The sequence below is a fragment of the Onychostoma macrolepis genome, chromosome 19, assembly GCF_012432095.1.
Source record: "Onychostoma macrolepis isolate SWU-2019 chromosome 19, ASM1243209v1, whole genome shotgun sequence".
NCBI classification, from domain to species: Eukaryota; Metazoa; Chordata; class Actinopteri; order Cypriniformes; family Cyprinidae; genus Onychostoma; species Onychostoma macrolepis.
The window spans coordinates 16,482,979-16,496,449 of NC_081173.1; the positions used below are offsets into that span (position 1 = coordinate 16,482,979).

A 13,471-nucleotide genomic window follows, 5' to 3' on the forward strand; every position below is an offset into this window, starting at 1 on the left:
AACAAAGCAAAACAACAAGACAAAACAAAGCAAACTAAAACAAAACAGGGTTGCTTTTACAAAAAGTGAAGTGCCTAACGAGGCTTTGAGTGACTTAGCCTTTATAAATCATGGCAACTGTAGATTAATAAAAGACTCCAATGTTCAAAAAACATTTACAGATTTTCTGCCAAGTAATTACGAGTTAATTCTCGTAACTGTAGCCTGTTTGACATTGCCAACCAACACAACAACTAGACCCATTTATACAGAACGCATGCAGTCACAGGTGAACTTTTATGAACATTTTACAACGGCTTCAAACGCAGCTCATCCAATCAGAATTTTGAGCTGGAACTCTGTTTTATGAAGAGTGTTGTACACTCACCAAAAGTGGCAATTCCGTTTCCAGTTTTGTCAAAGAGCTGGAAGGCAACCATGAAGAGAGCATCCGGAGCGCACAGCACCGACTCAAAAGCCAGAAACTCCTGGAAGGAGATCAACCTGATGGAGACAAACAGACTTACAGCCTACATATTGTGGACACTTCACTTCACCAGCCTGGCATTACATTATTGAATGATGAGAGGGTATCACTCACTGATTACTGCTTCTCGTCGCCAAACAAAAAAAGGTAGCACATATTTTCATTGTGAACACTTGACACTTGAGTGATTTGTTCAACTGTAATTATCAGCCTAAAATTATGATGTACAAAACATCTAAACACACAGTCCAGCTTCGATTCTAGGCCCAGAGATTAAGTGAATGACAAAACAATTTGACATAACAGGCTATTCAATGATCCCAATCTTGATTGAAGTGCTTCCAATTTGACTGTCAAATGTCATTACCTTACTGAAAATGGGACCAGTTCATATAAGGCCCCCAGGATGGGAACTCAGTAAATAATGTGATTACAACAAGTCACGCTGCAGTACAGTAAGGAAATGCTCAGGAATTACTAGTATACACATAGACTACTAGTCAAAAGGAGACACAGTGTTTTTTGTGGTCTTTTTATGTGCAGGCTTATACTAAAAATGCTTAAAAATAAGCCAATATATAAACTAAAATGTGTAAATATTTTAAAATATTTTTCTAAATATATTTATATAATAATGATATAATAAATGCAATCTCTGTACGAATTTCTATACAAAACTAAAATATTCATTTTGTTTTCTTTTTCAACGAAGAGTTGAACCAGAGTAAAAGAAAATGGTTTGCTATTGATTAGGTGTGACCGAACTTTTGACTGCTTCTGCACATTTTGAGAAAGAGTTAGGAAGCTGTTATTTTTCCGTTATTATTAAATATATCAATTATAAGATTATTTCATTAGTTCCTATATGTGTTCTCGCTTTACAGTAAGGATAAACGGGTGCTATTGTTCAAAACAAAATTCAAGCAAACCTGCAGAAAGATTAAAAAATTTATATCAATAAAGGGGAACAGCACTACTTCTGCAAATGACTAAAAGTTTGAATCATAATGGAGAGCATGACATTTGCCGAACATCAGAAAACACATAAACATGCACACAACCGTACACATACACACACGTATCCACCTCATCAAATAAGCAATTTCAGCATTCATAGGAAACCCTGGGGACCATGCAATCTAGTCTTTATTTAAGCGCAGTTCAAAGTTGCCTCAACTCCATTATGAATTTCACAAATGGATACAGCAATTACTCGAGGTCACTGCTAACGAGCAGTCCCAATGCATGCATCTCTAATTTATTTCAATTTCCAGGGAGCAATGATTACATTTTCGTGGCCACTCTAATTAATTTTGTTACTGATGAAATTCAAAGGAACTGAGAATTTGCGCGCTTCCAGCATGCCAAATCAGCCACATTGTGGAGTCAAGAGTAATTGTTTTATTAACTAAGCTGACAGTAGGAGAACAGGAGCCTGCTGTTTCAGAGTGGGTGGAGAGCTACAAAGGCGATCTGCTGGGCCTGGGCGTCGATGATTAAAAACAAAAAGCAATGAGAAATGATACAGATGCTGCTGCTTTTACTAAAAGAAAAGTCTACCAAAACTCAGCAAGTGATTAAAATGTATCTCCGACACCAGAAACCAATGGAAGGAAACAATGAACTAATCACCAGATGGTATTGCTTTCATTTCAAATCAGTTTGATGATCATTGTAATTGATTTTGGGAGCGTATCTGCATTAAATACCCTCCTATCAACATACACAAAAATGAGTTGTGCATGTAGTTTCCCCAGCACCATGCCAGACATGAGGCTTATGATGGTTGATTAGCAGTTCCTTGACTACTAGAGAACAATTACGCTGGTACACAAACATGCTAAGATGCCGTAGCCATGAAAAACAAACTAAACTGAAGCTTGAGTAATAAGGCCAATGCAAAACATCTTCCAACCATCAACTAAAATGGCACAGAACCAGAAGGGTAACATGGGGAATGCAAAAACTCTCTCAAATATGATACTGAAATGGTTTAATAATATGGGTAGTTCATGTGGAACTGTGTTTTTCTAAACTGGAAAACCTTTTTAAATACACCACCATTCAGTTTGAGGTCAGTAGCCAGTAGTTTTTTAAAGAAATAAATATTTTTATTTAGCAAGGACACATTAAATTGATCAAAAGTGACAGTAAAGACATTTAGAATGTTTTTCCCCCAAATAAATGCTGTTCTGTTCACCTTTCTATTCTTAAAAAAATCCTGAAAAAATGCATTACATTTTCCACAAAAATATTCAGCAGCACAACTGTTTTAAACACTTATAATAAGAATTAATAATTCAAATCACACCGAGGATTGGGGTAATGGTTGCTGAAAATCCAGCTTTGCCATCACAGGAATAAATTTCATTTGAAAATATATTAATATAGAAAACTGTTATTTTAAATTGTAATAATATTTCACAATATTACAGTTTTTATTGTATTTTTCATTAAATAAATGCAAAAATTTGAAATTCTTGATCTTACACTGCAATCATCAAAACTCTGGAGAGAGACATACTATAAAAACCAATACATTTGCCGTTTATTTTTCATAGATCTCTAATATTGTGCTGCTATCAATTTTCAATGTGTTATGCTAATCACAACAGGCATAGGTTTTACAAATCATTTCCCTATATCTCCCAGCAGGTGCCACGCACCTTTAAATTGTGTTGGTTCTAAAAGAGAAAGGTGCTGGTAAACACTGTCCTTAGCAGAAACACTATTTACAGACTTATTATTTCAGTGGTTTAGCGTAGTAGCTTTTATCCATGACAGGTGAAGAGAGAGCACCTTCAATAAGCTCTGGCCCTGTCATTGTCACTGACAAGCGTGGATGCAGAGCGACGCAGGCTGGTTTAGCTTTCCTTGAGTGCATACCTCAGACCAGCCTGAAACCACATGGGCACGGACTGCCATTTTCTCAGCATGCGCTCTTTACAAAGTTTTAACCCCCGAGAGGCTACAGAGTTTCACACTTGAGGAGTTTTTCCATCAGAAATGGAGAGGGGAGAAAAGATAGAGGGAGAGAAGGAGAGAATGTCTGGCAGATCTTTGAATCAGCAGGGAAGTCTACATGTGTTGAATGAATGATTCAGAACCGTTGGCAGGATGCCGCTCAAACAGGGCTGAGTGAATAAAGGAGAAGTGATTCAGTGCCTGATGGATGTCACCATATCACTTGATTTATTCCAGCTCAGGAGGAGGTAGAAAATGCATCATGCTGTTTGTATCCATCTCATGAAACAGAGATAACCTGTGAATCATCTCAATCAGATGAAAACCTACCTCGGTTGTAAAACATGTCGTGTTCAGCAAAAACATCGGCACCCACACAAACAGATTTAACTAGAGATGGATAAGATGGAGATTTTGAATACATTTCAACATTATAACGAGCTTCATTTGTACATAAATTTATTTTTAAAAAATATGAACCGCTGTGAGGGCTTCATTCCATCATAATTCTGGGACGAAGGCCTCAAAATGAACGTTTCTTCATTTGCAACATTCCACAGTCCTTACGCCATGAAGGTCCCGACCACAGCCGCCACTACGACCAAACCTCAGAAATCCATATATATATCCAGTACTTTATTTAACTAGTTCAGTAACCTACACGCACTGTGCGAATAACATAAAAAAAAAGATCAACCGAAAAGACAATGCTTACCAACATACTCTTTGAACCTTTTTTTCCATAATCTTGATTAAATCAAACGCCGCTCCTATTTTTTACTCAAAGCCTTGCAAATAAATAAAAAATGATGTTCAGAAAGAGAGCTCAAGCCATGATTCCCTAATAGTTATCCGTTAATAGCTGAGATGCAGCAATTTATCCATCCTCAAAGTCGCACAAAGCATGAGAGCTGAATGGCACAGGCAATTACAGTGCGTGTGTACCTCTCCTGGTCTATGGCAGCCCTAATAATGTGTGCCGCATGACCACATGCACTCGGCACGGAACGCGGCCCGGCTGGTTTCCGTGGTAACGCACAATCTTTTTGGACTTACGCTTGCGTATCATTGGCCATCATTATGTATCATTAAAAGCATACATATTAATGCAAAAAGGGGTTGAGCCGTGCTGCCTGAATGGAGCAGCACCTGAACAAAGTGTGGCGTGTTAAGATGTCTGACCCTTCATCCTAATGCAGGATTAAAAGCGGAAGATACCGCAGCATAATCCACATCCATTTCACAGCAAAGGCTTTGTTTATGAATCAAATGAACTATAAACTGTAATTTACACAAGTCGTGAATTATTAATGAAAAACACAAATGCACGCTGTGTGTTGGTTATTGTCGTTTAAAAACTGAAAATTCAACAGTATTATTTAGGGGGCATTTTTGTTTTGTGTTTGGTAGCACAGTTTGATTTGTTTCCAAACTAACACCTGCTAAAGGCTCAAGTGCAACATAAAAATTTAACAGCAGCAATAGAAATAAATACTAACCCATCTTTGGTCTGGTCCACAACACCTGCCAGTAAACCGGTGGCCTCCTTGGAAAGCTGTATGTCTGTTTGTGCGTGAAGGAACTTGGACACAAAGTCCTCTGGGGACATGTAGTGCTCTCCATTCTTCTCCACACTGGCGTACTGTGAAAGGAAAAAAAACTGGGATAATATCATATATATATATATATATATATATATATATAAAATGTTGAGGCCACTGCAGTACAGAAAAGATATAGAGAATAAAATACTTTGTTACATGTTTGTTCACAAAATATCAGCAATCTTATTTACATAAAATATGATGCATGTTATACAATAAACCAGCAAACTCAAAGCAGTCATTGAAACAGTCACTTAATACAGTGATTGTACAATGCAGTATTTCATGATTATTAGTATGGCAAAATACATTTCAACATCGCATCAAAATGGTAGTCATAAATATTCAGAATTACAAGCCCAGGACAATATAATCAAAGAAAAATGACCTTCATAGTTAAAGGCAACATGGACAAAACATCTTACAATCATAGAGAAGGTCTACACTCTTTCTACTCTTAATAGCAGATATCAGAAGGAAAGAAAAAGGTTGATTATTGAAAGGAATATTAAGCGTGTGTTAGTTCACTGCTGTTAGATTCATTTAAGATGCTATTAAAATACGTTATTCATGCAAAGTTCTTCTTGTGCGTTTACGGAACTCCACTTCGTATATTCATGTGAACTTACTATGAGTTCCATACAGTGCTCGGTGCATTTTTAAATTAATCCTCAGGTTTTCTTTCTGTAATGAGAAATTTATTAAATGGTTACATCAGATAGAGGTATACGTCATTGACACCAGTGCTTAGATGCTGGGCTACGACTCCCATCCCTTCATTTCTAGACTTTCAGGGGAGATAAGCGATGACATACCTTCAAGAAAATAGACTTGAGCTCTGCTGGATCAGCCCTCTTTATCATTACCTGTAGAGACAAACACATTGTGATCCACATACATTCATAATGAATCTACATCAGGCCAGGTGCTCTCATTTAACATTATTTTAGGATTAAGGTTTTTTTATAACGACATTCCAGTGGTAATAGTGACCATATATTAGATTTAATAATTGATATTACTATTAAAAGCATCTTATATGTAAGGAACCCAGGCAAGCACTTGTAATGTCAAGCTCAACTTCAGCTCACTTCAAGAATGTTTAGCATCCTATAAACCCCATGACACCCATTCAAGCACTCAAGCAGACGCTGGACAGTCTATCTGCAGGAGTTGGATGCTTCACCCGAGCTCTCTGAAGTGCTCTTATGCCTCAATGTCATTGAGAGACGCTAACATTCACCCAGGACATTAGCAGGCTAACTAGCTCTGTCACACCGGCTGCTGTGTACTGAAGGTTATCAGTTAATCTCCCCCGCGTTTCTCCAGTATCCTGCAATAACGTTTTCTGGATATATACGTATGCTTCGCGATCAAATACTGAGCTGTTTTCGTCTGCCGAAAGCCTAGCTGTTTCTGTGCGAGAATAGCGCTTACCTTTGCTGCCATGCTCAGCTAGCACACAACTATAGCAACAGGAAGGCTTCTCGAGCCGGATGACGTTTCCATGGAGATCACGTGCGGGACAGTAGCGGCTGTTGCTCGCAGAGGAAGAGCTAGGTGCAGTAGATCGTCCCTATCATTTTCATACATTGTATAAAATAACAGTCTTTTACAATTTTGTAAGAACGTTAATCATTAATCATTAGTTAGTTATACAATATCAGGGGTGATTTTTTAAAGGAAGCCGTTGCTTTGACTTGAGCAAATGTTATTTGTAATTTTACTGGGTGATCTGCACTCATCTTTCACAAGAATATACTACAGATATAAATAAATATTTTAATTGTTTATTTCAAAACCATTTTCAAAGAAACATATATTATTCTTTCAGCCTGTTGTTAATTGCTATTTGTTTATCGCTGACTTTCTCTCACAAAAATCCATTAATTACAGCATCCTCTTGGAACTTACATCATTTTGATTGGAAGATAGCAGTATACTGATATGATCAATCATTAGCAGCAGAGTTGATGAATTATGTGATGTTTTGTAGAATTATTTCACATAACTTACTTTAAAACACTCACTCTGATGTGATAATATTAGCTTAACTTCACCTTCATGCTGCTATAAGTATCTCACTGGGCAATGTTAGCTTTTTATTTCCATTATAATTTAATGTTTTAGTGACTGAGCTTGACCAGAACATATTTCTGAAAGTCTGGCGTAATAAAGCATGTTCTTTCTTAAAAGTTACATAATTCAAAAGGTAATGCATAGCAGAAGGAATAAGACCCATGTGGTTCTTTATCAGTTAAACATGATGTGCTCATGATGTAGAATGAAGAAATGTTAAGCAATGGCGAATAACTGATGTTATGTCATCTAATGATTAAATCAAATGAAATACACTCTTTTGAGTTACAATAAGTATATTAAATATATTAAATAAAATAAATTGAGAGCTGGGTGACGTTAACATAACTTCCAAATGATGAAAAACTAAAAAAAGTTTTTTTAAATAAATAAATAAATACTGAACCATTTATTTCACCTTGGAAATGTAACAAGTCTTCCCCATTCTATCTTCATAAGCTTTTTTATTCAACCATCGACTGAGCAAAGAAGGAGCAGTTATCTTTTTCTTTGGTATAAAAAAAAAACAATTTCAAGAAGGAAAAGATCTCTGACGGGGGATGGTCTCCAGAAATAAAATGCATTTTGAACTCAAAATAATTTAAAGTGTTTTTCTGGTGGCTTCTGGGATTCTTGAAGAACCAGTAGGAACCACAGTATTTTTCACAGCAGGCTTTCTCCGTTACTCAAATGGGCCTCACAGGGGAAATTCTCTTCCCCCAAATACCCATGGCACCTGCTCTATTTTATTCAGAAATGTATCTCAAGACATATAAGTGATGCATTTTGTTAACATTTCTGAAAGTTGATTGCAATATTCAACCTAATATACATGTAACATTGTAAGTTATATTAAAGGGATAGTTCACCCAAAAATGGAAATTCTATCATCATTTACTAACCCTTAAGTCATTCCAAACATTTTGAAGACTGTACATAACCAAACAGTTTACAAATTTCTCTCTCTCTCTCTCTCTCCAGCTATATACATATATCAGATATAACAGATATACCTATACCAAAATAGTGTCCTATACCAAATAATGATGAAAACTTCTCTGTGTTTGGACTCCCCAGCGATTATTTTGCCAAACCAGAAGACCTTTGATACGTCTTGGCCAGGGTTGCCTTCTGCCTCTTCTGGGACAAACACATCTTTGAAGAAAAAGGCTAAAAGGGTAGACGGACATCTTGGGGCAAAATACCCCTATTTCAGTTGTCTAAACTGAGAGGTTTAAAAATAGAAGTACTTATAAACAAATGATTGAACCACTTTGTACCACTGGAGTGTCTCTAATAATGGTCAGCGACTGGGGACTCCAGAGGTCTCTAAGGTTAAATACCTTCTGTTTTAAGTAACAGAGGCATGGAGATGTGGTTTACAAAGTTGTGTCTATTTGAGATGTTGACAGGTTAATTAGTCTTTCAAGTGCTGATGAAGATGACTGACATGGTTTAACTTCTCAATGAGCTTGTCTGCCTCCTTTAAGTTCTGTATCTGGTCAGTTATATAAAATTCTAAAAATTTCCAACCAGGAAAATGACATTTTACAACAGTTCCTTTGCTGCAAATTTACTACAAATCCAGGTAGTTACATGTATGTAAATATAGTGTTAACATTTAATGTTAACAGCTACTGTTTTAAGCACCACTAACAAGACTTTTAAGCGTTCACATACAAATTCACTGTATGCCATTGCTTTTCCCTTTTAAAAATCTTTGTCAGCATTCAGACGTTATATGATTACTGCATTCTTTTATACTGTTTTTCACTCGCTATCTCTAATGTCTGTTTTATCTTTGTCTTGGAAAGATGTCAAACTGAATTGGTAGGGAATCAGATCAAATATATATGATTCCCCTGACAAAAACAGAATGAGCATTAGAGGCCTTGACAGACACAAAAATAAATCTGTTTGAACAACATCCCACCAGCTAACTTAGTATGTCTGGTTCAATTCAAAGTGCAAAACTATAAAAAGCACTGACAGTAGTCCAGTGATAGAATATAGACAAATGAGCAGTAAGCAACTGTTGTTCCCAGGCAGCTAGACTTTAAATCTGACCTAGGAAAAGCCTGACTTATCTGTTTATTTTTATAGAGTAAAGTGATGATGAGGAGATCAACATTACAAGCTGTTCACTATTTATTTGCCTACTTCCCCAGTATTTACACTTGTACACAACACTACGCTACAGTCACCTGAACCTGCTCACTCCGCTTTGCAAAAGCCCCATGAAGTCCAGCTCCTGAATGAATCTGTTTAACATCTTTCAGTTCAAATGAGTGACTACACTAAACATGCTTTGGGGCATGGATGGGCTGAAATTGCCCCTCTGGAGGGACGGGCGGATGCGCCGAGGCAGTTTGAGAAGGTCCAGGCAAGCAGGCTTTAGCCATTTCAAAAAACAAGAGCCCACACTCAGACCTGCAACCTGAGAGGACGAAGGGTACCTCTCCACCTAAGTGAATCCAGATGCTGCCCACAAACACCGCGGAGCAAGTCAAAGGCTCTGGGCTGCACACTTGGACCTCAGATTCCTGCTCTTTCTCATAGCTGCTGATCATAGGGGCTGTTCAACAGCATTGTGGGAGGGAAATTATCTGCCTTGTTCGTCTTTGAACAAAACAAGAACACCAGAAAATCTTTAAGTCTTTTCCTTTTCCTTCTCCTGAGGACATACCACCTGGCCACAAATCTAGATACACAGGCCGTACTGGAAATCTGGAAAGTTGTTGGATTTCATTATTAAAAAAAAATAAAAAAATCTGAAGCATGGTTAAAATACAGGACAATTTATATATTATATGTATATATATATTATTTATATATAATAGATAGACAGACAGACAGATAGATAAATAGATAGATAGATACATATATATTTTGGTCCTATATTTTAAGTATGCTTCAGATTTTTTTCTAATGCAATATAAAATGTTTTCAAAGTTTTTTTTAAATGCAATTTAAAATTTTTAAAACAAAACTACCATCTTTGAGGTCACACAGGTCATTCATTCATTCATTCATCCCTCTGTCTTTTTTCTTTTGCTTTTCTTTCCATTCATCAAATACTCATATATATACATATATACAGCATATTTAGTATATTAAAATTATTTCTGAAGGATAGAAAATGCTGAAAAAATCTGATTTGCCATCACAGGAATACACTATATGTTAAAATATGTGAAAAATGGAAAGCACTTAATATAAATTGTAGTAATATTTCACAGTATACTGTTTTACTGTATTTCTGATCAAGTAAAATGCAGCCTTGTACATTATAAATTAAAATAAATCATGCTACAAGTGAATTTAGACATCACAATATTATGTATAAAAATGGATATTAATGGAAATTGGTACGGATATGCTACTGCACATCCTTAGTCAAAACATTGGATATTTTATTTTAGAGATTTGGACAACATGAAAAGACCGTCTTAGGGATAAATGGATGTGCATCAATAGATAGCTCTTTTCTTTTTATTTTTGACATCTGCATTTTGGATGAGGAACAAAGACACTGCATAGTGCAGTTCTCATGGCTACAGAGTGGCCCATGCAAAATACAAAACAAAAATCACCAAGGATGCATCATGTTACATGTCACTCAATCCATTTCAAGCAAAAACGAACAATCCTGTTCACTGTTCCGTCAGAACTGACGGGAGCCTGTAAGATGAGAAGACAAAAAGTGTTCTCATACATGAACTACAGAGATGAGCCATTCCAAAAAAAGAGAGAAAATCTATTATTTATAGAGAATCTATGTCAAATAAAAACCCATAGACATCACAATGGAAATGTGTTCTGATGTAATATCATTATGGCATTTCCAAGGATAATCTCTGAGTACAATATCCTTGTATATGCAAGATTTTAATGGCCCACTGCCATATGTGGACTCTTGTAGTCTGAGCCAAACAGAAAAATGAGTGAGATTCCACACACTCTGCTTCCCTTAATCAGAGCATATGTAAGCCAGCACAATAAGCAATGATTCAAAGCTCGCTCTCTCCCGCCATGACAGAACAGCGTTCCTTAGCAGGGAGCCCTTCAGTAACATGTGTCACTTCTAATTTCGACGAGCTGCATGATGGCCACCAGACACTCCATCATGAAACACACACCAGTTCTTTGTTTGCTTATGTGTTTCTTTCATTTCCCAATCCCAAACACGGCGGTATGAAATAAACTGCACATTTTCCATTCCATTTCAGTAGGCGTTGCCTGCTTTGGCTCATTTTAAGGAAGTTTGCCACTCAGAGGACAAACGGTTAAATTAAAGATGACTAAATGATGACTAAATTTCCCAACATTGAATAAAAAAGCTTGAGTTTGCTTTTGAAATGAGGTTGACAAATGTAAGATTTTGGTTTTCCCATCCTGTATTTAGAAGGAGAAAAAGCAATGTGAATGGGTCATTAATTTGCCGTGTATGAAAAATTAGCAGTGAAAGGGCTGGATTATTGAATCCTGAAAAGGGAGGGGGTGTTTTCGCTGCAAATTCCTATTAAGATGTATAGTAAGGAATCAGATTAGCTTGATAGCACGTTAACCACCTGTGTGTCTGTGTGTGTGTGTGTGTGTGTGTGTGTCAGACGGAGAGAGAAAAAGAGAGATAGAAAGGGTCCACATGCCTGAGCGGTTTGCTGGATTTGTGTCCTGCCTGAGGGTGAGATTTGGAACATTGTTGTTGTCTTGTGAGCAGACAGCCGTTCACACATGATAAATTGTTTCCGTGTTGAGCTCGTGCTATATGTCTGTGCCTCCGCCAGGCCTCCCAGGCTCTCAAACCCCCAAAGCTGCATTTTTCTGTATTTTACAGTTGCACTCCACATTTCATTTGCTCATGAATCTCTTGGCCTTAGCGCAGCTTCTAGTTTATCCTTATTTAGTTGTCAAAATCAGCTATAAAAGCCATTTAAAACTTGGAAAAAATATCAAAACACATTATATTCATTTTAGTGGAGATGAACTGAAATATCTGCATGATCTTATAAAGCTTTAAAACTAGTAAAAGTGACACCATGATCAAAAAAATAATTTAAAAAATAAAACGTTTGATCTAAAGGGCATATTTTTTCACAAAAGTAAAAGAACTAATTGTAATTAAAAATGTAAATGTATATATACATTTACCTGCATTTTTAAAATGCATATAATGCAATAAACTACATTGTAAGAAAAAAAAAAAAAAAGTTGAGCCAACTTAAAATTTTAAGGCAACCAGCTTCAGCAGATTTTTGAGTTTGCTCAACTTATTTTTGTGGGAGATTCTCAAATTTTTGTTGTATAAACTTAAAACGACAAGTTGAGAAAACTCAAAAATCTGCTGAAGCTGGTTGCCTTAAAATTTTAAGTTGGCTCAACCTTTTTTTTCTTTTTTACAGTGTATATACAATACCATTAAAAAGTTGAACAGGTCAGTAAGATCAAGGGCACATTAAAATAAATAAATTTATAATCTTACAAAATATTTTTATTTCAAATAAACATTGTATATGGGTTATATCTACTATCTTATATTTATACCTTATATTAAACGTACATAATATTCATATATTTATTTGTTTCACATTTTTGGTCACTCTATAATTCCTATACTTCAATCTGTGTTACTTCATTTTTAAATAACTTTTTTATTACTATTGTTCTAAAATGCGATTAGGCTAATAGTAATAATTAGTAGGTGTGTCCAAACTTTTGACTGTATGTGTTAACCTTCTGTGTATATATTGCATCGGTTATTGTAATTCATATTTTTTTATTCTCTAAGGGAAAGCATTATAAGTACTTTCGCTTTTAAAAGCAGTTTGACAAACATTAATGGTTTTAGAGAAAGATGAGGTGTAGCTCACACCTGAAAGGTCTTACAGCATCTATCTTACAGTTACTGTGGAAATGAGAGAGCTTGAGCGAATGAGATGATTAATTAATAACAATTATCAGAGCTCTGATAATTCACTAGCTAGGATAACATCAAGAGTGCTTAATTGCCCCAACAAGTCTTGATGTGCTTTCCTCCTGACTGTCCAGGGTTATTAAGTGCGGTGGGTTGCCTTGATATGTTGGACATGCTTAAAATATGATTGCGGGACTGATGGAATAAAAACAACCTGTAATTGCTGGGTATCGCTGAGCTTGAAGATGATTTAGGAACTCAGCGGGGAACTGCATAAATAAACAAATAAATAAAACCTTTTCACATTTTAAACAAACCACTTAGACCATTTCTAGCATTGTAATAATATGACAGCAGAATTATTTAACCAAAGTGCTATATTTTCTGGATATAAAATTCTGGATTTGATATACAAGTCTGGACTTTATTTATTTATTTTAAATT

The 13,471-nt window shown here is 36.0% G+C and overlaps 1 protein-coding gene across 5 annotated transcripts in view; it reads right to left on the bottom strand.

Annotated features, from left to right (window-relative positions):
• The window catches only part of LOC131525486 (electrogenic aspartate/glutamate antiporter SLC25A13, mitochondrial), a 40,151-nt gene extending 33,551 nt beyond the window's left edge, over positions 1-6,600 (bottom strand). The window contains exons 1-5 of one of the 5 annotated variants that reach the window (XM_058753156.1): positions 6,472-6,532; positions 5,850-5,900; positions 5,664-5,718; positions 4,930-5,072; positions 368-483 (exon numbers count right to left, since the gene is read on the bottom strand). In XM_058753156.1, coding sequence (XP_058609139.1) covers positions 368-483; positions 4,930-5,072; positions 5,664-5,675 — 271 coding nt within the window. In that variant the 5' untranslated portion in view covers positions 5,676-5,718; positions 5,850-5,900; positions 6,472-6,532. The other 4 variants (XM_058753155.1, XM_058753153.1, XM_058753154.1 and 1 more) reach the window with 4 other exon arrangements.
• Between the last annotated feature and the right edge of the window lie 6,871 nt (positions 6,601-13,471).